Genomic DNA, 22843 nt, shown 5'->3' with positions numbered 1-22843 from the left:
TTAATTTCTTGGCTGCAGTCCCCATCTGCGGTGATTTTGGAGCCCAGGAAAATAAAATCTGTCACTACCTCCATTTCTTCCCCATCTATTTGCCAGGAAGTGAGAGGACCGGATGCCATGATCTTAGTTTTCTTAATGTTGAGTTTCAGGCCAACTTTTGCACTCTCCTCCTTCACCCGCATCAAGAGGCTCTTTAGTTCCTCTTCACTTTCTGCCATGAGAGTGGTCTCATCTGCATATCTGAGGTTGTTGATATTTCTCCCAGCAATCTTAATTCCAACTTGATTCATCTAGCCCCACCTTTCTCATGATGTGCTCTGCATATAAGTTAAATAGGCAGGGCGACAGTATAGAGCCTTGCCAAACTCCTTTCTCAATTTTGAACCAATCAGTGGTTCCGTGTCCAGTTCTCACTGTTGCTTCTTGACACGCATATAGGTTTCTCAAGAGACAAATAAGATGGTCTGGTACTCCCATCTCTTTAAGAACTTGCCACAATTTGTTGTGATCCACACAATCAAAGGCTTTAGCATAGTCAATGAAGCAGAAGTAGATGTTTTTCTGGAACTCCCTAGCTTTCTCTATGATCCAGCGTATGTTGGCAATTTGATCTCTAGTTCCTCTGCCTCTTCGAAATCCTGCCTGTACTTCTGGTAGTTCTTGGTCCACATACTGCTGAAGCCTAGCTTGTAGGATTTTGAGCATCACTTTGCTAGCATGTGAAATGAGTGCAATGGTGCGGTAGTTTGAACATTCTTTGGCATTGCCCTTCTTTGGGATGGGAATGTAAACTGACCTTTTCCAATCCTGTGGCCACTGATGAGTTTTCCAAATTTGCTGGCATATTGAGTGTAGCTCTTTCACTGCATCGTCTTTTAAGATTTTGAATAGCTCAGCTGGAATACTGTCGCCTCCACTAGCTTTGCTGTTGCTCAGACTTCCTAAGGCCCATTTGACTTCACATTCCAGGATGTCTGGCTTGAGGTCAGTGGCCATCCCATCGTGGTTATGAGGGACATTAAGCTCTTTCTTGTATAGTGCCTCTGTGTAATCTTGCCACCTCTTCTTAATCTCTTCTGCCTCTGTTAGGTCCCTGCCATTTTGGTCCTTTATCATGCCCATCTTTGCATGAAACATTCCCTTCATATCTCCAATTTCCTTGAAGAGATCTCTCGTCCTCCCTATTCTATTGTTTTCTTCTATTTCTTTGTACTGTTCATTTAAGAAGGCATTCTTATCTCTGCTAGCTATTCTTTGGAATTCTGCATTCAATTGTTTGTATCTTTCCTTTTCTCCCTTGCCTTTCACTTCCCTTCTTTCCTCAGCTATTTGTAAAGCTTCCTCAGACAGCCATTTTGCTTTCTTGCATTTCTTTTTCTTTGGGATGGTTTTAGTTGCTGCCTCTTGTACAATGTTGTGAACCTCCGTCCATAGTTCTTCAGGCACTCTGTCTATCAGATCTAATTCCTTAAATCTATTTGTCACCTCTACTGTATATTCATCAGGGATATGATTTAGGTCATACCTGAGTGGCCTAGGGCTTTTCCCTACTTTCTTCAACTTAAGCCTAAATTTTGCAACCAGAAGCTCATGATCTGAGCCACAGACAGCTCCTGGTCTAGTTTTTACTAACTGTATAGAGCTTCTCCATCTTTGGCTGCAGAGCACATAGTCAATCTGATTTCTGTGCTGACCGTCTGATGATGTCCATGTGTAGAGTCGTCTCTTGGGTTGTTGGAAAAGAGCGTTTGTTATGACCATCGTATTCTCTTGACAAAATTCTACCAGCCTGTGCCCTGCTTCATTTTGTACTCCAAGGCCAAACTTGCCTGTTATTCTGGATATCTTTTGGCTTCCAACTTTAGCATTCCAATCCCCCATGATGTTAAGGACATCATTTTTTGGTGTTAATTCTAGAAGGTGTTGTAGGCCTTCATAAAACCGGTCAACTTCAGCCTCTTCAGCACCAGTGGTTGGGGCATAGACTTGGACTACTGTGATGTTGAATGGTTTGCCCTGGATTCGAACTGAGATCATTCTGTCATTTTGGAGATTTTATCCCAGTACTGCTTTTCCTACTCTTTTATTGACTATGAAGGCTCCGCCATTTCTTCTGAGGGATTCTTGCCCGCAGTAGTATACCTGATGGTCATCTGAATTAAATTCACCCATTCCTGTCCATTTTAGTTCATTGATTCCTAAGATGTCGATGTTCAGTCTTGTCATCTCTTGTTTGACCACATCCAGCTTGCCTTGATTCATGGGTCTTACATTCCAGGTTCCTAGGGAGTATAGATCTTTGCAGCATCGGACTCTCCGTTCACCACCAGATACATCTGCAGCTGAGTGTCCTTTTGGCTTTGACCCAGTCACTTCATTCTTTCTGGCGCTACTAGTACTAGCCCTCTGCTCTTCCCCAGTAGCGTACTGGACACCTTCCAACCTGAGGGGCTCATCTTCCGGCATCATATCTTTTTGCCTTTTGGTACTGCCCATGGGGTTTTCATGGCAAAGATACTGGAGTGGGTTGCCATTTCCTTCTCCAGTGGATCATGTTTTGTCAGAGCTCTCTGCTATGACCTGTCCATCTTGTGTGGCCCTGCACGGCATAGCTCATAGCTTCATTGAGCTACGCAAGCCCCTTCGCCATGAAGGAGCCGACTGATACTAAAACTTCTAATTATCAGGAAGTTGCTGCAGGAATGGTCTCATCTGTTCCGAAAAGAAGAGTTGGTAAGAGCACATGCAGGCCTCATAATTACAGATGCAGAGAGAGTATCCACAGAGCAGCTTTTCCAAACTTTAACTTTCCAGCTTGCAGTTCTCTTAACCTTAAAACTGGTGTGGAGAACCATGTGTCCCTTTTCTATAGCAGCCTCAGACAACGTCAAATCAAGGGCAGAATCTAAAGTGAAATGGTCAGTTAGATTTTGAACATATACCCATGTCTATGGGTCAGTGGTATCAAGGACTAAGTTCCACTTGGACCACTTCACAAACTCCAGGAGAAATGAAGGCATGGTGATATTGGCATCCATCTGCACTAGTCTGAATCTAGTGCAGGAAAGCTGTTCAAATGTGCATTTGGCATAAGGTGGCATAGCTAATGCTCTGGAAGACAGAAACAACATTCAAAGTGATCTTGATAGGCTGGAGCACTGGGCTGAAAGCAACAGAATGAAATTCAAGAGGGAGTAATGCAAAGTTCTACACCTTGGAAAAGAAAACCAAATGCACAGTTACAAGATGGGAGATACCTGGCTCAACAATATTGCAAGTGAGAAGGATCTTGGAATTGTTGTAGATCACAAGCTGAATATGAGTCAACAATGTGCTATGACTGCAAAAAGGGCAAATGCTATTTTAGGGTGCATTAGTAGAAGCATCACTTCCTAATTCCATGAAATAGTAGTTCCCCTTTACTCAGCACTGGTCAGGCCTCATCTGGAGTATGGTGTCCAGTTCTGGGCACTGCGGTTTAAGAAAGATGCAGACAAGCTGGAAAGGGTTCAGAGGAGGACAAGGATTCAGGGAGTGGAAACAAGGCCCTGTGTGGAGGGATTCTAAGAATGCGATATGTTTAGCCTCAAGAAGAGAAGACTGAGGGGAGATATGATTGCACTCTACAAGCTCTTGAAAGGCTGTCACAAATAGGAAGGAAAGAATCTCTTAATCATCCCAGAGTGCGGGATATGGAACCAATTTCAGGGCTACAGAAAGTAGTGAGATACTCGGCAGAACAGGCTGAAGGAGCTGCTACATAGTAAGCACTAATGTCCAAAGGTGAGGTTAGATGAAGAGAATGGAATATAGCCCAGATTATCTTCTCCATAGCTGTGTGGAAATATGCAAGGAAAGCTATCCTGCTCATAACACTGAAAGTAGTCTGAATCAGTATAGCAGGAAACCAGTCCCAGTTAAAGCTGTCATGTTGGTGGGAGCCCCAAAGGGACATCTGTCAATAGTAAGCTTTTCTTAGCATTGAGTATTTATTTATTTAGAATATTATATGCCGTCCTGTCGTGAAGGCCTCAGGATGGCTTACATAGAGGGAGTAGCAATGATCCCTTGTGTTTATATGAAGGAAGTGAGCAGATGATGGAATAAATTCGAGTGATCTGATCATTCTGACTAGTACACTTTATCACTGACTGAGTGACTGAGGTTGTGCGGCATCCACTCTACTAGTCATGTGTGGGATGACTCATGGAGCAAGTGACTTATGGAGGCTCTTTTTGTGCTTGTGCAAATTCCAGATTCTGACCTAAGAACACTAATTTGACACCAGGAGCAGCAAAAGGTCGATTAGCCAGAGGAGTAGAGATCAAAGCATCAAACCAGAGGCTGAAGATTCAGACAAGTCCAAGCTTGTGACTCTATCTGTAGGCTTTTCCAGCAAAAGAAGAAATTGGAAGCAAACAAATTGCACTGACAAAGCATGCATTGGACTGAAGCCTTAAAGAGAGAGTGTGTGTCTGAATGTTTTGTGAGGGTGAATGTCTTAGGGTTTGTGCATATGTACAAGTTTTGTGAATATCCTGGGGTTTCAGTGTGCGTGTATGTGTGAATGAGGAAGGTTCCTATGACTGTGTGCCTCTGGGTGCATAAAGGAGGGAAACTTTTTGCAAGGAGGTCCTGCTGGCTTTCCAAAGAATGGATATCATGCTACCACCATCACCACCCCATGCAAAGGAATGAACTGCAGATAAGCACTGAATTTGCTGCCCTGATCACTTTCTCCTGAGCAATCCAGTTCTCCTTAATTGTTATGAGATATGCATAATCTGGGAATTTGTTCTTTGCTTCTTCTGAGTAGGCCTGGTTTAGCAGACACTTTGAGATGAATAGTCAAATATGTGGATTTTTTATGCTTTCAGTACTTGTTCCTGTACTCCAAACGCTCCTTATCTGTGCAGCTTTGGGGACAGCACCCATCATTTTCATTTCTTTCATTATGATTGTTCTTATGGCTGTGCAGATTATCATCTCCCACTCATCATCTTAAAGTCACTTGATTCTTCGTGGAATAGGAGTTATTGTTCGTGGAATGGACGGAGAAAATAAGTCCAAAGGAGTGTACTTTTAAGTGACTGTGATTTCCTCCTCATGTTTTGTACCTCAGCTTGCCCTTTCTGTGGCATGAATTGCTGACTGTTGGGTATTCGACTGCCCCATCTCTGTTGTCCTGCATTGCTGTGTCTTATGGCCTCTTGCCTATGCCTCCCATGATGAATTCTCTGTAGGCTACCAATCTCCAGTGGTAGTTCCTTGTTCAACTTTGCCCTAAATTTCTTTCCCTAAACAATTGTTTTTACTTTCAATTAAATGTCCTGCGATCCCTTCTTTCTTCTTCCTCTGCAGACATCCTGGCTCCAAATCTCACTAAATTTTTGACTTGAATTGCCTATAAACTTTTGGCTTCCCAGGGAGACATCCTGGACCCTCTAATTTTGATCTTTTAACTAATTCTGATCGGCACACAAATACAAATGGAAGATTTAACTTCATATCATATAAAAAGTAAACTAACAATTTCAAATGGAGGACAATTCTGTTCTTTCATTCTGAAGAGGTCTAGAGAATTGAAAGAGTTTATTGGGCTAGTTGGTCTTTTTGTTAATGCTCTCAACTGAAGTTGAGTGAACTTATCTCAAGCTTATCAAGAGTAGAGATCAGTTCTTTCTCAAAGACAACTGGCCTGGTTTTATGGCCTTACCCTTCTTCTGGCCTGAAGCTAGGATGAGAATAAGATGGGAGATGCCAATACAAGACAGCAGGCCATCCTGGGACTGGCTGCCAAGGATCACCCAATTGTCAGGAGGGGATAAAATATAGGCACTAGGAGTGGGTCTTTGGTTTCTCTCCGGATAAGATCTTGCCTGAGAATTTCTGCCTGACCAGTCCTGCTGGGCTACTACTTCTAGGAGACCCAGAGTTACAATAATGTAGGATAGGGGCAATTTCCTTATTTTCTTTGTTGGGGTGATGTGCTTAAGAGTTTGTATACTCTTGGGAACTGGAGTCTTGTTTTAGTATTTTATTTTTGGATCGTTTTATTGCCTTTTCCTTTTAAATCCTAGCCTTTTGTCCTCTTCTCTTTCTAAATATCATTTTTCCACCAGAAAAATCAGTGCCAAATCCAGTGTCCAGAGCCGGGCAGACTGGTGAATAAAGGGGCATGGCTTGAGCTCCTGGCAGAGGAGCTGAGATTGCTGCTCCAGCCTTCCTTCACATTTATATTCCTTAACTCCTCTCTGCAACAACCTGGACAAGAGAATGGTTAGAGCTGTTGCTTATGGAGTAGAGCTCTCTGCTTCACCACTGGCATCACAAATATTCCTTCCTGTGACCCTTTCTATAGTTTGGAACTACTTGATCTGGCACAGTTTCTATGGAGGATGTTGACATGATCATTACCTTGAAAGAAAAACATCAGCTGTGATTTTATGTGTTATATTATATAAGAATTGGAAGCCAGATAAGGACTCTAGTCAAAAAATATAAAACGATTAAATAAATATAAATAAATAACATGAAAGGACATATTGTAAGTGCACCAAATGTTTTTTTAATGCTTCCTTCAGCAGAATATCTGTGCTTCTGTTCCAAATAGGTTCAACTAGCATAGTGTTTGTTTGTTTCTTTTCTATACCACCCAATAGCTGAAGCTCTCTAGGCAGTTTGCAAGACTTAATCAAATTACAAAAGCTTATCAATATAAAATTTTTATAGTACATTATTAGAATTGTTATTGTACATTAGTACCAATATGTAAACTGTTACATTTTCTACAACACTCTTTAATGTATTTACTTTTTTTTTACAGTTTCCTGTTGAGCCATTTAAGGCATGTGAACATATTTTAGTTTAATTCACATTTTGGTGAATTTAGATATAAACAGACCATTAGATGCTGAAGAAGTAAGTAAATAAAGTTGTCTTACCTGAGAAAGAAAACAAGCGACTGTCTACAGTACGAGCTATAGACTGCAATTTAACGACATCCATGGACTGTCCAATATGCACTGTACTGGGCATGCTCCCAAGAGTTCCCCGCACAAACTCTGCTACTTCTTGTACAGTGAACATCTGCAACAACTCATCAAAGATTGCAGGAAAGGAGTTCAACAGAGCAGCCTAAAAAGAAAATGAGAAAATATGAGATCTTTAAGACCTGCATTATATACAAAAATAAAACATAGGACTGTGGGAAATACAAATAAATAATGAACAAGTCTAGAAGAAAAACCTCAGACATCATCCTAGGATATCATCCTTCTTTCTCTAGGACATGAAGCTATCTTGATATAAAATCAAGTTCTTTTCTGGCAGCCTTACCAAGACATTATCATATGGGAATGGATTCCCCTGCAGAGTTAGAGGAAGCATGTTAGCTTCAATACACAGGCACTAAAGCATAGAATCAAAACATTTCCTGACTGCTCACCAATTTTTAGTTAGTTTTAAAATGAAGGTTAGTATCTGTGTCCTGACTTTCTCCTTTGATACGAGTAAGGAAAAAACCTCATGCTCCTAAGAAAGTTTATCAAAATCTATACTGACTGTTCTTTCAGGTACAATTCAATCTGGATGCCCATAATCCTTCAAATATGGGCATCTTATGCAGACCACCTTATGTAGAAGCATGGAGGTGAAGGTGTCTTCACACTAACCTCTGCGTTCTTTCTGCCCTGCAAAGTTGCTCTGACCTGAGACACCCAGTTAGGTCTCTAAAAATCCTATGGCTGTCCTTTACCAAATGTCTATACTTTTTACCCATTGCTGTTAACAAAAACATTGATCCTCTGGTGCTTTTCATTCTCTTGGACCCCTTCAGTAGTTTTTACTCTCCTTCTGTTCCTTTGATCCAGTTTTCAGGTTTATTTGATATCCCAATATTAAATCCAATTTCCTCTGCCCAGTACCTTGTCTCTTTTCAAGAGTTACTAGTTCCAACTTTTTCAGATTTGTAAGTTACTGATCATATTTTCAGGGTATTCGCCACTAGAAGCCTAAATAAATTTTTGTTGCTCAAAATCCAGAATAACACTTTTATTTAGTTTTGTAATCTTTGCACACCCATCTTTGTGTCCTTTCACAGGAAGAGAAACTCTGAGAATGTACTGTTGGTAACATAGCCAATTCTCATGGAGCTGGAACTCTGGGACAGGAATTCCAAGCATCTCTCATTTGGAAATTAAGCCCGGCCTATTACCCTAGAAGACAATCACGGTGAAAACCTCCATTTCACTTAAACTGCCATGCTCAATTCAACTTTCAAATGGGCTGAGAACTAGTGTGCTAAATAAGGCTGCAATTCTATATACTTATGCGAGAGTAAGTCTCCACTGAACTCAAATCAGTGGATAGACATATAGGGATTTTCAGTTATCCTTGAACTTACAAGCTCAGACCCACCTATATTTTGTCATCTACTGTCAACCATAATTAACCATAAATGATGTTAGATCTTTAGATCAAATTTCAAACTAAGCTACTCATCTATAGCGAGTCCCTTGTTAAGCCATGCACTTTCCAGACCTGAAAGTAGCACAGTAAAGGTACAGTTACTCGTATAGCTTAATGAGTACACTCATGCCATTTCCTCCAGCTTGTATGTAACTGACAGCTTATTCTCATAGCTGGTCTGTCTTGTGGTGCTGTTATTTAATACCAGGTCAGTCCACAACAAGATTGCACTAGTTAATGATTCAATAATGGAAGAGGTCAGTCTACACTGCTGAGATTTGGAATGGTGAGCTGGGTGGGGCTGAACTGACTCAGTTCTGCACCAATAAAGGATGGAGGACCAGTGAGGGGACAGAGTTACCACTATAGTTATAGAAGATCCATTTTCTCTCACTGGGAAGCCATTCCAGCTTGCTGCAGGACTTGAGGGTTTGAACCTGAAGTTGAGTCAGAGAGATAGATGCTGCTGGTGCATCCCACTACCCACCCTGCTGCCTAGCAGCCTCCCTGGCAGATGAGGTCTCAAGTGTGATGCTGCAAGAACACAGGACAGTGGTTCTGGGTTTCTTTACTCTCTATGCTGAGGCAATCACTGGAGTTCTAGCTCAGGACTTCATGACCTCTATAACAATCATGAGGCGCTCTCAGCTTGTCATTGGCTCAATGCTGGGCATACCCTTGATTTGGTCTGTGCTCTAAGTTGTGAGATGCATAGTCTGAAAATTCCAAGTAACCTCATTGTCACAGTCAGACCATTTCCTGGTGAGATTAGAACTCATTGTTTTACTTCTGATGAGGGATTCATTTGAATGGTCTGCCCCATGAGATTAATGAATTTCTGAATACTTTTGGGGACTGTCCAGTGCAGAAAGGTGGTGATCCAGCTAATACCCTAGTCTTATTGCAGAACAGGAGTTGCAGATATTTGCTGAATTGATTGTACATGGGTCTCTCCAGTACTGTAAAGCTTGCTCTGTTCCTTGGAGATGCAATAACTTAGAACAAGCTGGATATTGACTAGAACACAAACAGTGTAAGATTCGAAGTAAAGATGGCTGAGCATAATTTGGAGCACATTATCAGGCCCATTATGCAATGAAGCAAGCATAAAAAAGGCTTATTTTGCTGCCTCCACTACATCCTTAAATACCCTTCTGATAGAGCTCCAATCAAAGTGTCTGACACCACCATGTGCCCAATATTATGAGAACATTTCCAATTGCTGCAGCCTTATGACATGGACAAGGATGCTCACAGCAGCGTGCCTCATCCTTTCTAGCTCATGAGTGCCAGCCAAGCATGTATGGTCAAATGAAGTGATGAAATACATCTTTGCATGAATGTGTGACTCCTGCTGTCCTAAGAGGCAGAAATGCAAACATTCCTGAAGAAGCCCATTCTGGGCTCAATAATATTTAAGTACTACTGCCAAGTTACAGACACCCTTTTCCTAGGAAAGGTCCTTAACAGAGCAGCTGTTGTGTTGCAGAGCAACTGTAGGTATTTGAACTGGATACTGATTACTTAGACCCAGTTTGAGTTTCAACCTAGTTATGGGACTGAATCACCCTGATGGATCACCTGACTGTGAGAGGGGCAGTGGGAGTGCAACCCTGTAAATCTCTCATATTTTGATACCATCAACCATGGTATTCTCTTGGATCAACTCTGTAGGCTGGTTATTGGAGACACTGTGTTAGAGTGGTTCCAATCTTACCTGAGAGTTTGATTTCAGAAAATAGTATGGGGTGACCCTTCCTTTGCCCCTTGGCAATTGGTCTATGTGGGTCCACAGGGTACCGACTTGTCCCCAGTGTTGTTTAACATCTATATGAAGCCAATGAGAGGGGTTATTAGGGGATTTGAAGCCACGTGCCATCAGTATGATGATACACAGGTTTCTGTGACGTTTGAATCAGGTGAGGTTGTACATGTCCTGGATCAGTGCTAAATGCAGTGATAGGCTGGATAAGGGCCAGTAAACTAAGGAAGATCTTGGCAAGATGGAAGCCATGTTCTGTGTAGTATTACACTCCTTTTGAAATATCAAGTTTGTTGTCTAGGGTTACTCCTAGATCCATCAATGTCACTAGAGGCACAAGTGGCCATGGAAGCTCAGAGTGCATCTTACTAACTTTGGTAGGTTCACTAACTATGGTCTCTTTTGCACAGGGATAGACTGATAACAGTAGTACATGTGCTAGTAATCCCAATACTGCATTACTGCCACATACTGTATGTGGAGCTGCCCTTAAGACTGGTCGAGAAGCTGGAGCTTGTGTAGAATGCAGTTGCTTAGCTATTGTCAGGAGCTGCCCCTTTTCAGCATGAAACCCCTTTGGTGAGGAATCTATACTGGTTCACTAGTGGGCCAAGTTTAAGATATTGATACTACTATATAAAGCCATAAACAATTTGGAATCAGGTAATTGGGAAAGTGCCATCTCCCTTATCAACATGCCTATCCACTGTAACCAGAAGGCACGCTCCTAGTGGTTCTGCATGACTCCTTGGCTTGACTGGAATCTGCCTGGAGAAGAGTTTTCAATGTAGTGGACACCACCCTATGGAATTCCCTGTTTCTAGATGTTAGGTCAGCACTAACACTGTGTTGTTTTTGGTGTCTGCTGAAAATATCCTCATTTCAAGAAGCCTTCCTTGATTAACCAGCCATAGTGTTTATTGGTACTGTGCTTTTTAAAAATAATATGCCATTTTAATCTTTATTGTTTATCATTCTGAAATCTGTTTAGATTAATGGGATATAAAATAAATAACAAATAAGCAATCATCACTGTTCACAACACAAATCCATCTGTTTGATATAAAAATGTGCAAATACTGTAGGCCAGGGCTGGGGAATGATAGTTGAACTACAGTTCAGATGATGTTGAACTACAGTTTCCATCACTACTGACCATTAGACATGCTGATTGGGGCTGAGTGCACTAAGGACCTGGAGTGCACTAAGATCTGCAGAGCTACAGGTTCCCCACTCCTACTGTAAACAATTATTTGTACTTCAGGTTTGTAAAAATTATTACCTCTCCTCAGTCAAAGAATGGAGATGAGATAGCAGGAGAATCACATTACTTTATTTATGATAACCAGGGATATGCAAGGAATCTATTTGGGGGTTGGAATCCATCAGATTCCTGGGGATAGGTTCCCTGGACTCTGGTCTGCTTTGTAGGGTTCTTGCCAGGAATCAGGCCCCACACACTGCACAAGTAGTCCCCCTCTTCTATACCCAGTGCTGCTGCCACCAACTGCACTAGATGGAGAAGGTAGGTAGGTTGCCAGCAACACTGCCTGGTGCAGCTGCTCACAGCCCCCCTTTTTCATGCCTGGTGCTGTCACCACTAGCTGTGCAAGCCAGGGAAGAAGACTGGTCACCAGGAATGGCACCTGGTGCGGCTACCTGAACAGCCCCTCACTGGAAATGGCACCTGAGTTAACCACTAGCAGCATCCCTCCTCTATGTCCTTCAGCCATTCTTTGGTTGGCTGAACAAATGAAGAAGGTTGCCAGTTGAGCAACTGGGGGCCCATGAGCCTTCACAGACTTTTTTTTGCCTTGGCTTGCTCAGGCCAAGAGTGGAAGCAAGTCTATGAATGCTAGAGGGAACGATTTGGAAATGGTTTGTCCCAATTCTAATGATAACAAGCTTTAATAACCTCAATCACTAGATAATCAATACATTTTAAAATTAATCTGCAGATTAATCAACTAGGTCAGAGGAGTTAAGAACACTTTTTCTCAATTTGTTTAAATAAATAGTTTAATAGTAACAAATTCTTTTAGCAAATAATTAAATATTTAAGATTACATTTCCTTCCAAATATTAGGTTTTCATTATTACATTGTAAATGATCACAAAAGGTACTTATTTTAGGTTTGTATAATATATAGTTTTATTCAAATGTAACCAATTAAATTTACTGATAATTCGACCAAGGCAGTTAATCAGAGTATCCTATATGTATGTGTTTACTCACAAATTGTTACCCTGAGTTCCGGTAGATGCTACAGGATTATACATCCACAAATTATACTGTTAAAATAAATGCCCTATTTAAATAAATGTGAAAATAAATGACAAGGGCAGTTTGCAGTTATTGTTGTTTATTCTTTCTATAGAACTTTACATAATCACTTCTAAAATTAAATTCAGGTAGGATGGATCATCAGTCACAAGAAAAATTTAAAACCTTTAAAATGTGGAACAAGTTGTCATGTTTGCAGTTTGTTTGCTTTTCTTCAGTAATGATGATGAAATTGGGAGAGGGAGAACTGTGCAGGATTAGAGTGATTTATAATAATTTTTACTTTCACAATAAATCATGTACATTAATATTGTCCACATTTTACAAATGGGAAGACAAAAACTAATGCTATCCAGTGCATTCAAGCTATAATTTGCATTGGTCTAAGTAAACCACAGTGCCTTTTATATCAGAGAAGTGCTGTGTGATAGTCCGAAACCATATTCACAGATGCTAAGTAAGTGGTTAGTAGCTAGCCATTCAAGTTTAGTAAATAGTTTTAATTCAATTTCAGATAAGTTTTCAGGGGCTGCATTCCAGTGTTGGGCAGAGTCAAATGAAAAGGAGGCAAATTAAAGAAAAAGGTTGTGAATTTTTACTTAATGCTCTTAGTGCCATTCATTTTACCCTTTAGAATGGGAGGAAAACTGTTCAATAGTAAGGAAATAATCAAACAATTGTTAGGGAAAGGGTGTGCGGCTGTTTGGAGAACTTCAGAGAACTTGCTCTGGATCCCAGGAGAGCTGAATATGATCTGTGGATCTGAGGTTCCCCACCCTTGCCACAGGAATTGGAAAGCTCAATAAAGCAAATGGAGGGGGCATATGAAGCCAGTAGCTTAAAAAAAAGCTGGGCAGCATAAAAGTTTGGCAGCTTTCTATAGGTCTCCCTAACATGATCTTTTATATCACAACATTAATTTTATTATATGGACTGTGAAAGTGGCAAAGGGCCTGTGGTAGGATAGGTGACATTCAAAGTATGTGAAGCGTTCTGCTGAGATGCCGATATTTCTGTAACTTCATATTTCACATTATATTTTACAGCTTCAAAATGACTTAAATTCAAAACAAGAATGTCCATAATGAAGGAAGATAATAATTGAAGATTCACTGTTTCTACATATTTAAACTAAATCAAATGTATATTGGTAGAAATATTGATGTTACTAAACATTGGCATTATTTCGATTGATACGTATACTTAGAAAATGGGGCATCAGAAAACCTGTAATTAGAGAGAACACATTGTTGTTTGGCATTATCACCATGGAAAATCCAAATATAAGGGGGGAGAGACAGAGAGAAAGGGCCCAGTCCAAAATCGATTTCCTTTCACTGTTGGATCTTGCAGCGACATGCATATTTAATTAATTGTAACAGAGAATGAGAGATACAGTCAAGACCCAACCTAACTGGTCTTTAAATAGTTTTATAACCATTTTTAATTATTGCTTGTCATGACTATTATTAGATAATCTTTGCACTGCAGGAAGATTTCCAATAACTCCATCATAACTGATCTCATATCTTCTCTCTAATCACTGATTCTCATAATCAAGCTGATTCATGCAGACAACTGAGTAGGCCGTTTTATTTGTCAGTGCTTTGCAAATCACCTTGTAGTTGAAAACATTGAACTGTGCAGTGTTTGTCAATTCTATGTGCAGAAGAATAGATTAGGTAGGGAAGAACAGTCACTGGGTACATCCATGATGAACAGTTGTGCAGCATATGGGGATAATTACTTACAGAATTAAACGACGGCCTTGAAGTACCACCACATTTTGTGGGGGCACATGTCCCAGCTCCGCTCACCTGTCCTCCAGGCTGAGGGGCCTAGGGGGCAGTTAGGGTTAAGGGGCAACACAGTGGCAAGTGGGAAACAAAAAAGTAAACTTTTGAAGTAACAGGTCATGGTTCATGAATATATAATCTCCACAAGTAACAATGTGTCACTGGTGAAAAAGTTAGAGTCAGTGGTCAGAGAACAACGGCATCACGTTTTCTTTTAACCTATAGCTACAAAGCTTAAAATGCGTAGAACAAATTATTCCTTCTCTAGGTTCTATCATCTCAGAAAATATCTCAGAAATATTTTTTGCACAAATCTGCAGTTACGCTGGACTCTTCTGGGTATTTTCTTTCATTAAGAACTCTTTTACTGAGACAGCTATCACAATTAGATGGTAAAACCTTTTTAGAGAAATGTTTACTTTAGACAAAAACTAATAGTTGGTTTTCTTGACTAGGACTATGTCTGTGAAAACATAGTACCAACAGCAGATAGTTGAAGATATCCATACAACTGAAGAGCATTAAAAAGCTCTTCATTCTTTTTGTGCACTTCCAGCATCCAGAAGCTTAGAACTGAAGGGTATTCAGTAAGTTTGTTTGCACGATCATGGCAGTTTAAACAAACCACAGTTGTTTATTTAAGTTGTGAGTGCTAGGCATGCCTCATTACCTGCATAGGTGTGGCTCTTTATGTCACCCAAACCTAGGCAGTATGGCTTCCTTGAAGGGGAAACAACCCTCAAATAACCCATGGCTCATTCTTGGAGTAACTGTTGAACTTGCAGGGAATGTGCGAACCAGGTCAACGTACATTAATGTCATTGTTCCATTTATTAGTGTGGCAAGTTTTTAATGTAGTGATAATTATCACAATATTTCAAACTAAATACAAAATTAGGTACATCTTGTTTTGTACGCATTTTTTGAGAACAACTGTCAAACTGTCAGCCAAATGTGTGATTAATCTTAAATATTCTATAGGTTATTGGCTAAAAAAGCTGACTTAAACAACATACATGAAGAATACATAAGTTATAAAGACAATGATGAAATGAAAAGTAATACCCACAGAGCATTTTTTGTGAACTATCATCATCATTATCATCATTAATCCTCCAAGCATTTATAAATACTGGTTATCTGGTGAACCTACTTTCCTTGTTCAAAATAACCTCTTCCAATGTTGAAAGAACCTATGCCTTGATAATTATAGATCTAGACAATGTGTATATGCCAGATATGCTTCCAGATGGAGGTACCTATTACAAGCAACCTAAAGACATCGCACAGCTAAACTGTCTTTTCATTTGTACATTATTTTTTCTGGTCAAAAAAAAAAAAGGATAGAAGAAATGAGAAAAAATGGGAGGGCTACAAATAGTAGATGATGATCTCTTAACCCCCAGTAAGTTTCCATGAATGTGGAAATGCAATTGCTCAATAAAAACATTATCTGGAAGTACCCTAACATTTACTATAACATGTACATACTTGTTATCCTGTATTTCATTCACAAGGACCTTGGATCACAGCTATTTAATAGTACTTGACATCATGAACTAGCAGGACTGTACAAAATGCTGCTAGTTGAAAGTGAGGGTATAATAGTTTGATACGCAAGTGTCCGTAACAAATTTTTACAGTGATGCTTACATGGAGGATGATTTTTTGGGTTTATAACTATTACGTAATATTATAACTTTCCAACTATCAGTTTAAACTGTTCATCCTTTCGTAATAATCAGTTACACTTCTTTAATGTCAATTCTGAAACACATTTATGAGCAAAACATTAAAGAGATACATTAAAATGAATGCAAAAGAGCATCTAACCAAGAACTTTTTCTCCACCCTCCTTTAATGTAGACCAGCAGCTTTCTGTCTGTGAACCTATGCATATATAAAATTTCAAAATTATTTCCCCTTTCACATGCTGAGTTTAACTGAAGCACTTAATATTTCCAACCTGTGTAAAGATGAGAGTCTCTGAGCTCCTGCTGTCTAGACTGAGCACAAATCTGATGGACTGAAAAAGCTCTTGGATGCTGGCTCTGAACTGCTCTTCCTCCATTCCACAAGTAGCTCTGGAGTAAAGGATTCGAGACTGAACAATAAACTTGAAAAGATATTCCAAGGCCTTAAGGTGTAGGTGAAGAATCAGTGTAACAAAGAAAAGGAGAGACAAAGGAGCTTTAGAAAGAGCCAGGGAGGAAGAATTAGATACAGCATTAATAATCAAAAATTTCCTTCATAAATACAAAATTGATTAAACACTAGTAAAGTAAAACTTACTAAATGTTTAGTTTCCCCTACCCTTTATGGAAAATACAAATTCAGTGTAAACACAATTAGAGGGAATGGCACCATTTCCAAATGGTGTCATTTGGAAAATTATCTCCTTTATTTTCTGCTAATTTCCACAGTGGCTTCCTCCATGACACAAGAATTATGTGCAGAAGGTAGGAGCAATTCAGCATGTGGAAGCCTCGGACACATCTTATTTAAAACGAGAAAACAACTGTACAGCAGAAAGTAAACTGTTCTCTACTTCTTGCTAAGGCAAGATAGAGGAGGAGTGACAGTTTCTCTTATTCATCCTATAGGTGAGAAAACATGTTTCTTACCATAAATTTTTATTTTCAGAGCCACGTGGAAAGCATTTCTTAAACTTAGGATGGTGCCCTCCAACCGTACTCTTCAATCACAATCAAGCAGGACTGCACCAGGAACATGTCTTGAAATCCAGAAAGAACTGGATCTCTGTTAGGTTTTAACAATCATGCAGAGAACTATCTGAACAGAAAATAAATGAATCCAGAAAGCCCCCCTTCTACGCCCCACCCCCAACATGGACACTGGCACTAGAAGCTGTTAGCAATTCACTCCACAGTGTGAATTTGCAACTCTGGTCCCTAGAGACGTTGGGTGGAATGCCTTCTGTGAAACTCTGAGAACAGAATTTCATGGTAAGAAAACATTCTGTTTTCTTCACATATCAGAGTGGTATACTCTAATTCCCTGGATGGGAAAACAAGAACCAGCACTCTAAAACAAGGCCATCTGCAACAGCTCTTGCTCAAATGCAAATGTAAGTGCCTGCTGAAGAACAAACCTCAACTGTATAAAGTTAGGCACCCATGTTGCTACTATACTAATGTCGTGGGGATAATCCTCTTCAAACACTACTGAAACAACCACACTAAGAAATGGCCCATGATCCCTGTTGGGAGATATCTGGCTAATTCCTGGTGTGCTTCCATAGTTGTGCCCTTTAACCATTGAGAAATTGTGGATTTTGAGATCTTGGGATCTGTGGAATAAGGAATTTACCTTTGGCATAAAGAATCAGATAATGCCCCCAGCTCAAAGATCCTATGGGCAAAGACATAGTCCTAAGAATGAGAAATTTCAACAATCAAGTTCCAAGCTCCCCCACCCCCTCCAAATGCTGTCAGAACGTAGTTGTGAAATCTAAATGTGAGAGAAGAAACAGATTCCTTCTCTTCACATTCCTACATGCTCAGGGCTATCTGTTGAGGTTTAAAGGATACTAGGTGCATTTAAAGTGCATTGCCCTTTGGAGAAAGCCACTTCAGGGGGGATGCAAGCAGCAAAGCCCATCCCTCTAACATCTCACACAATTCAAGACTTTGGTGGGGGACTGGTTCCCTTTTAGGGCCTGAGAATGTACCTGGTAGGGAGGATATGAGTCCAAGTGGGGGGACTTGGGGAGGGCAATCAGTGTAGTGACAGGCAGAGGGAGATAAAGCATTAGGAGGGTTAGACAGGTAAGGGGAATGTGACCACAAACATTAATGGGTGTGCCACGTTCTGGTCCTCCCTACACCCACAGGTTTGGTGAGTGCCAAATCAGCCTGTTCTCATGTCTCCGGATGTTGCTTTAAAATGCCAGATTGGTAAATAATAAGACTCCCCTGATTGCCACCGTAATTTAATAGTAGATAAAGGGGCTAATCTCTTATGCATAGCCAAGTCATGGGTGAGTGAAATGGAAGGAGACAGCCTCTTCCAGCTATGCCCACTGGAATAATTGGTTCAGCTTCAAGGCAGACCTGAAGGCCAGACTGTTGGGGGGCAGGGGGTTGCCACAGTCTGTAAGAATTCTTTCTCCCTCTCCAGGATCCCTGTCTATCTGATTACTGGTCTGGAGTGGTTGCAGACCAAACTGGAGGATTCTGCTTTTGCACTGCCTACCCTGGCTACTGAGCAATCTCCTTTCCTGAGCTGGCAGGGATGTTTTCAGATGAGATGCTGAGGTCCCCAATGTTGTTTATTTTGAGGCATGTTAACATTCATGTCATTCAATTGCAGCAGGGCAGAGAAGAAGTATCAAGATCAGTGCTCCTAAAAAGCTCCCTTTATTAGGAGGGACACTCTTATCAACTTAGCTGAAAGACCAATAATTTTTAGCTCTTCCTATTTTTGAGATTTTTCCATTTAGCTGATCATGATAAGATGACCCACAACCTTTGGTGATTATAAAAACCTTATAAGAACTGGGCCTGAGAACTTTTATTGTTCTTTCTTCCTGTCTTTTTAACCTCCTGTGTCATGTATTTTTATAGTAAGGATGGGCAGGGTTAGAGCCCAACAAGTTTTCCAAGTAAATAAATAAATAAATAAATAAATACCTGAACAGCAAGTTATAAATGCTTTAAATAGGGAAACAAAGAAACAGTCACACTGCTCTTGGTCCATCATTAGAGCAGAGGAAACATTTGATGTTTATAGATCCATTATTCACTACATGCATTTCTTATATAAAAGTACTTGTTCTCTCCTGATGCTCATGTCTTGTTTTACATCAAACTCTTACAGAAAACAGTTGTTTTCACTGTTCTTGGACATCAGTAGCAAACTTGAAACCTGTACTAGTAAAACTTGAAACCTGTACTGTTGTACCTACAACAACCTAGCTGTCTCTGAATTTGCTGTGAAAAGGGAATGATACAGAGTAAAAATGAAATCACAGTCCTCTGTTTTCTACTGAAACCATAAAAGAAAATATTTACATAATGATATTAGGCAGATCCTCTTTTAAAGCTTTCTGTATGGACATAAACACACAGTCTCCCACTCCTGCTGGAATTTAATTTTCTGCAACAGTTGCTGAGCCAGCTTAATAATGATGACAGGTTTCAAGCATCATGGCAGGAAGTGAGGCATTAAGGGAAGTCTATGCCAAGTAGCAACCTGTATGTCTTTTATTACTTCCATTGTCATTACTTTAGCAAGCAAGAGAGTTAACATCAAAATGAAGTAATATTTGACCTCTTGGACAGAGAAATATTTGCCAGTTATTTCATAAATATCAATGTACTTAACATGTCAAAGTAGCTATGTGAAGAAAACATGTTTTAATGAATATAAATACAACCTCTGTACACTCATACAGAAATGTGCACAATATGTATCACCAAACATTTCAACAAATTTGTTAAGACAGTACTATTCAAATATTCATTCTATAACCCTGTATAGTTAAGTATGAAAAGGTCCACTAGCTTGCCAAAGCAGAGAAGTATTACTCAAAAGGTATAATTTGGCTAGTCTAGAATAAAAAGAATAATTCTTTTCTTGATAACTAATAATGGAAATCCTTTCAAGACAGGGCTCTGCCCAACAGAAAACTCATCTATGTAAAAGTCATTTTTAAAAGATAAGATATTTACATAGAAGACATACCCTCATTGCCTCCTGAATATGGTCCTGCCGTACAAGTTCAGCTGATCGATCCATGTACCACTTCAAACAGCGGATCAGTTCCCTGAGTAAAGAGAAGCATACTGATAGACAGTTTAAGTACCAAGCAAGCTTAAACCTTCCTATCTTGTAAAAAAGCTGCAACAGCAAAATTCCTTTGTCAAGTAGAAATCTAATTTATTGTTATTTTTCATTCCCATATATCATACTCTAGCTTACTGAGATGTGATATTTAATAAAATGGAGCCTAGAAATATAATATCCAGTTTCTTATAATAATTACTATTTTATATTTAACACTGATACAGACAAAACAATTTACCCATGAAAATTATAACTGATACTGCTCACATAATTTCTTTTTTTGCCTAGATGAGGAATGAAACATTTTTTTACATTTCTTTATAAAGTTGTAACCTCGAAGGACATCTCCAGGCTACACTTAGCCTTTGTAAGATAATATAGGTTGGCTACACTTAGCCTTTGTAAGATAATATAGGTTGGTCACTTGTAAATAGTGCAATTCCACAACACAGGTATAAAATTTTAACAATGGGAATCTGCATGGAAAAATCTTTTTGGACCACAGAAAAGATACAGAATGGAAAACAGATATATATTCTACTGGGTAAAAGTTCTGCTTGACCATTTTTCTTCTTCCAGTTGTTTCTACTCCTGGCTGAGTAGAGGAAGCTGCCCCAACTGCTCTATGGGCTATACAAGTCAGCAAACACCCAGAGATTAAGTGATCAGAATAAGTGAACAGGGAGAGCTAACAGGAGAGTTCTACTGGAAGAGGAAAGGCAAATAGAATTATGTTGTTAACATTTAGGGAAAGCAGGACAAAGCCCGGTAAGGCAAAATCAGAGAGTAGAGGCCTTGGACAGAAAAAGCTCTCCAGTGGTGATGACTTGTTAGGTATGTGCAATGTTCGTTCCTTTGCTTGCAATCAACCTGACCTAACAAGTTGGTTGCCCTGTTAGAGGAAAAAGTAAAAGTACTGGAGCAGCAAGTGTCCACCTTTAAGGAAATAAGAGAAGATGAAAAGATGGAGCAGTAGAACTACAACAGCAAAGTGAATCAAAGTTACTAGAAGAGTCACAGCAAACTGAGCCAGGAGGAGAATCCTGAGAGAAGAGAGAATGAAGTATAGGAAACTCTTTGGAAAAGGGTAACAGCAGACTAAGAGCTAGAACAGACTCTACACCAGTGGAAGCTGTGGAACTATGGAACTGCTTTCAGGTAACTGAAGATAAGACTGGAGGGCAGCCTGTAGAGGAAGTACAGGGCAATTATAGAGCACGCAAAAGGTGAAGGCCAGTCAAGCATAGGCAATGAAACCAAGACCTACAACAAGAAGAAAAGCTGAGAAGTAAGTCTGAGAGACTGCTTGCTTTGTGGGATTAAAATTCATGTATGTTGCAAAGACCCATGGACTCCCTAGGTATGTTGTCTCTCCAGACAATGGATTAGAGACATGACTGAAGGGATGTGAACATTCATAAAACCTACTGACACATATCCCTTTCTTCTCATCCATGTGGGAAGAAATGATGAGAGCTTCAAGTAGAGCTGTAAAGATATCACATCGTATGTGAAGCTTTGGGAAACAAACTCAAGAACATCTGGGGCCCGGATAGTTTTCTTATCTATCTAGTCCTTAGAAGAGGAATAGAAGGGTAAAGGAAACTACTCTGCCTGAATGCCTGACTGCAAAACTACTGATGCAAGGGACCTGGATTCTGGGGTCATGGGCTATACTTCTTGGAAGATGAACTGCTGGCAAGAGATGGGATGTACCTCATAAGAACAGCTTAGCCACAGTGCGTATCAACACCAAAACTAATTAAACAACCAGCCCAAGAAAACGGTGGAAGCAGAAAACTGTGGAAGCGTTTTTTTTTTTTTTAAGCCTCTTGGGAGATTTTTTTTTTAAAAGCCTGTTCAACCACTAGGCATGCATTAGAATTGGGGCAACCTGTTGTAGAGCAGGGAACTAGATTTATAGGTCACCAACATCTTTCAGATATCTTTAAAGAAGAAAATCAACTAATAAATATTATAAAGATACAATTTGGCATGTAGTGAACAATCTGTTGTTCAAAACCATTTCTTGGTGTCTATTAAAACAAACTCCTACATGGATCACTGCCTTGTCGTGGCGAAGGGGCTTGCGTAGCTCAATGAAGCTATGAGCTATGCCGTGCAGGTCACCCAAGATGGACAGGTCATAGCAGAGAGCTCTGACAAAACATGATCCACTGGAGAAGGAAATGGCAACCCACTCCAGTATCTTTGCCACGAAAACCCCATGGACAGTACCAAAAGGCAAAAAGATATGATGCCGGAAGATGAGCCCTTCAGATCGGAAGGTGTCCAATATGCTACTGGGGAAGAGCAGAGGGCTAGTACTAGTAGCGCCAGAAAGAATGAAGCGACTGGGTCAAAGCCGAAAGGACACTCAGTTGCTGATGTATCTGGTGGTGAAAGGAGAGTCCGATGCTGCAAAGATCTATACTCCCTAGGAACCTGGAATGTAAGATCCATGAATCAAGGCAAGCTGGATGTGGTCAAACAAGAAACTGAACTGACAAGACTGACAAGACTGAACATAGACATCGTAGGAATCAGTGAACTAAAATGGACAGGAATGGGTGAATTTAATTCAGGTGACCATCAGGTATACTACTGCGGGCAAGAATCCCTCAGAAGAAATGGAGGAGCCTTCATAGTCAATAAAAGAGTAGGAAAAGCAGTACTCGGATACAATCTCCAAAATGACAGAATGATCTCAGTTCGAATCCAAGG

General features: G+C 40.1%; 1 protein-coding gene across 1 annotated transcript in view; it reads right to left on the bottom strand.

Moving 5' to 3' along the window:
• Window positions 1–22843, bottom strand: part of DOCK3 (dedicator of cytokinesis 3) — a 283802-nt gene that overhangs the window by 102704 nt on the left and 158255 nt on the right. The window contains exons 22-24 of the mRNA XM_044451471.1: window positions 20018–20099; window positions 16278–16448; window positions 6945–7137 (exon numbers count right to left, since the gene is read on the bottom strand). Coding sequence (XP_044307406.1) covers window positions 6945–7137; window positions 16278–16448; window positions 20018–20099 — 446 coding nt within the window. The remainder of the gene's footprint in view (window positions 1–6944; window positions 7138–16277; window positions 16449–20017; window positions 20100–22843) is intronic.

Source organism: Varanus komodoensis, unplaced genomic scaffold (genome assembly GCF_004798865.1).
Source record: "Varanus komodoensis strain SLA01 unplaced genomic scaffold, ASM479886v1 scaffold6_2, whole genome shotgun sequence".
NCBI classification, from domain to species: Eukaryota; Metazoa; Chordata; class Lepidosauria; order Squamata; family Varanidae; genus Varanus; species Varanus komodoensis.
The sequence above is the reverse complement of the archived record's forward strand: the minus strand, read 5'-3'. Positions and strand labels throughout refer to the sequence as shown.